Raw genomic sequence first — 1,075 nt, 5'->3', positions numbered from 1 at the left:
GCCGCCCCCAGCCACTGCAGCCTGCTGGACTCCGGTGATCCTTCCGCCTCAGCCTTCCAAGTAGCCGGAATTACAGGCATGTGCAACCACGCCCGGTTGATTTTTTGATTTATTGTAGAGATGAGGTCTCGCTGCCCAGGCAGGTCTCGAACCCGCGGGCTCAGGGCAATCCACTCACCTCAGCCTCCCAAAGGCGCGGGATTACAGGCTGAGCCACCGAGCCCGGCGGCTTCTGCTTTCTTAACGTGTTGCCTCACTGGGACCCTTGCTGACCACCTGGCTGAATGCTTCCACCCCACCTCGCCCCCTCAGCCCCCACTCTGCTTAACCTCGCCCTACAGTGCTTGCCACACCATGACACCATGTGCTATGTGTGTTCTGTGTATTTTCTCTCTTGTCTGGTCAGCTCCCCCAGCAGAATGGGAGCCCCCTGCCTCCCCAGGCCAAGGCTGCTGTCTGTCTGGCTCAGGGCTGGACCCTAGTACCTAGGAGAAAGTCTGTGAATGAGAAAGATGCTCAGCAGACATTGAAGGAACGTTGCCCTCTGATGCTGGCTGCCATTCACCACCAGGTGCCCCTTAGTTGCTGACGGGTATTCCCTTCCCTCCCCATCTTGTCCCCAGAGGCGTCAGTGGCTGCAGGAGGCCATGTCAGCTGCTTTCCGGGGCCAGCGGGAGGAGGTGGAGCAGATGAAGAGCTGTCTCAGGGTTCTGGCCCAGCCCACGGCGCCCGCAGGAGGTGAGGCGGAGCAGGCGGCGGACCAGCAAGAGCGCGAGGGGGCCCTGGAGCTGCTGGCCGACCTGTGTGAGAACATGGACAATGCCGCAGGTACCCCGCCCGCCAGGCGTCTTGTCCCTCAGCCCTCGTCCCTGTGCTTGGGGACCACGTCAGCAGCCTTCTTCCCGGCCTCACAGGCTCCATCCTCTCCCCTTCATCACCTCAAGGAGCAAGACCCTTCCTTACGCCCTGCAGCCAGCCCGGTGGCAGGCTCGGCTCCCACTTCCCTGATGTGCCCCGAGACTGACCACCTCTCTCCTAGGACTTCCTCTGCGGCTCCGTAGGGTACGGGGCGGGG

The 1,075-nt window shown here is 62.3% G+C and overlaps 1 protein-coding gene across 1 annotated transcript in view; it reads left to right on the top strand.

Annotated features, from left to right (window-relative positions):
- HSPBP1 (HSPA (Hsp70) binding protein 1) overlaps nt 1-1,075 on the top strand; it is a 20,056-nt gene that overhangs the window by 3,330 nt on the left and 15,651 nt on the right. The window contains exon 3 of the mRNA XM_008065091.2: nt 624-828. Within this exon, the coding sequence (XP_008063282.1) occupies nt 624-828 (205 nt within the window). The remainder of the gene's footprint in view (nt 1-623; nt 829-1,075) is intronic.

This window comes from Carlito syrichta, unplaced genomic scaffold (genome assembly GCF_000164805.1).
Source record: "Carlito syrichta isolate Samal-C Ts95f unplaced genomic scaffold, Tarsius_syrichta-2.0.1 Scaffold308154, whole genome shotgun sequence".
NCBI classification, from domain to species: domain Eukaryota; kingdom Metazoa; phylum Chordata; class Mammalia; order Primates; family Tarsiidae; genus Carlito; species Carlito syrichta.
The sequence above is the reverse complement of the archived record's forward strand: the minus strand, read 5'-3'. Positions and strand labels throughout refer to the sequence as shown.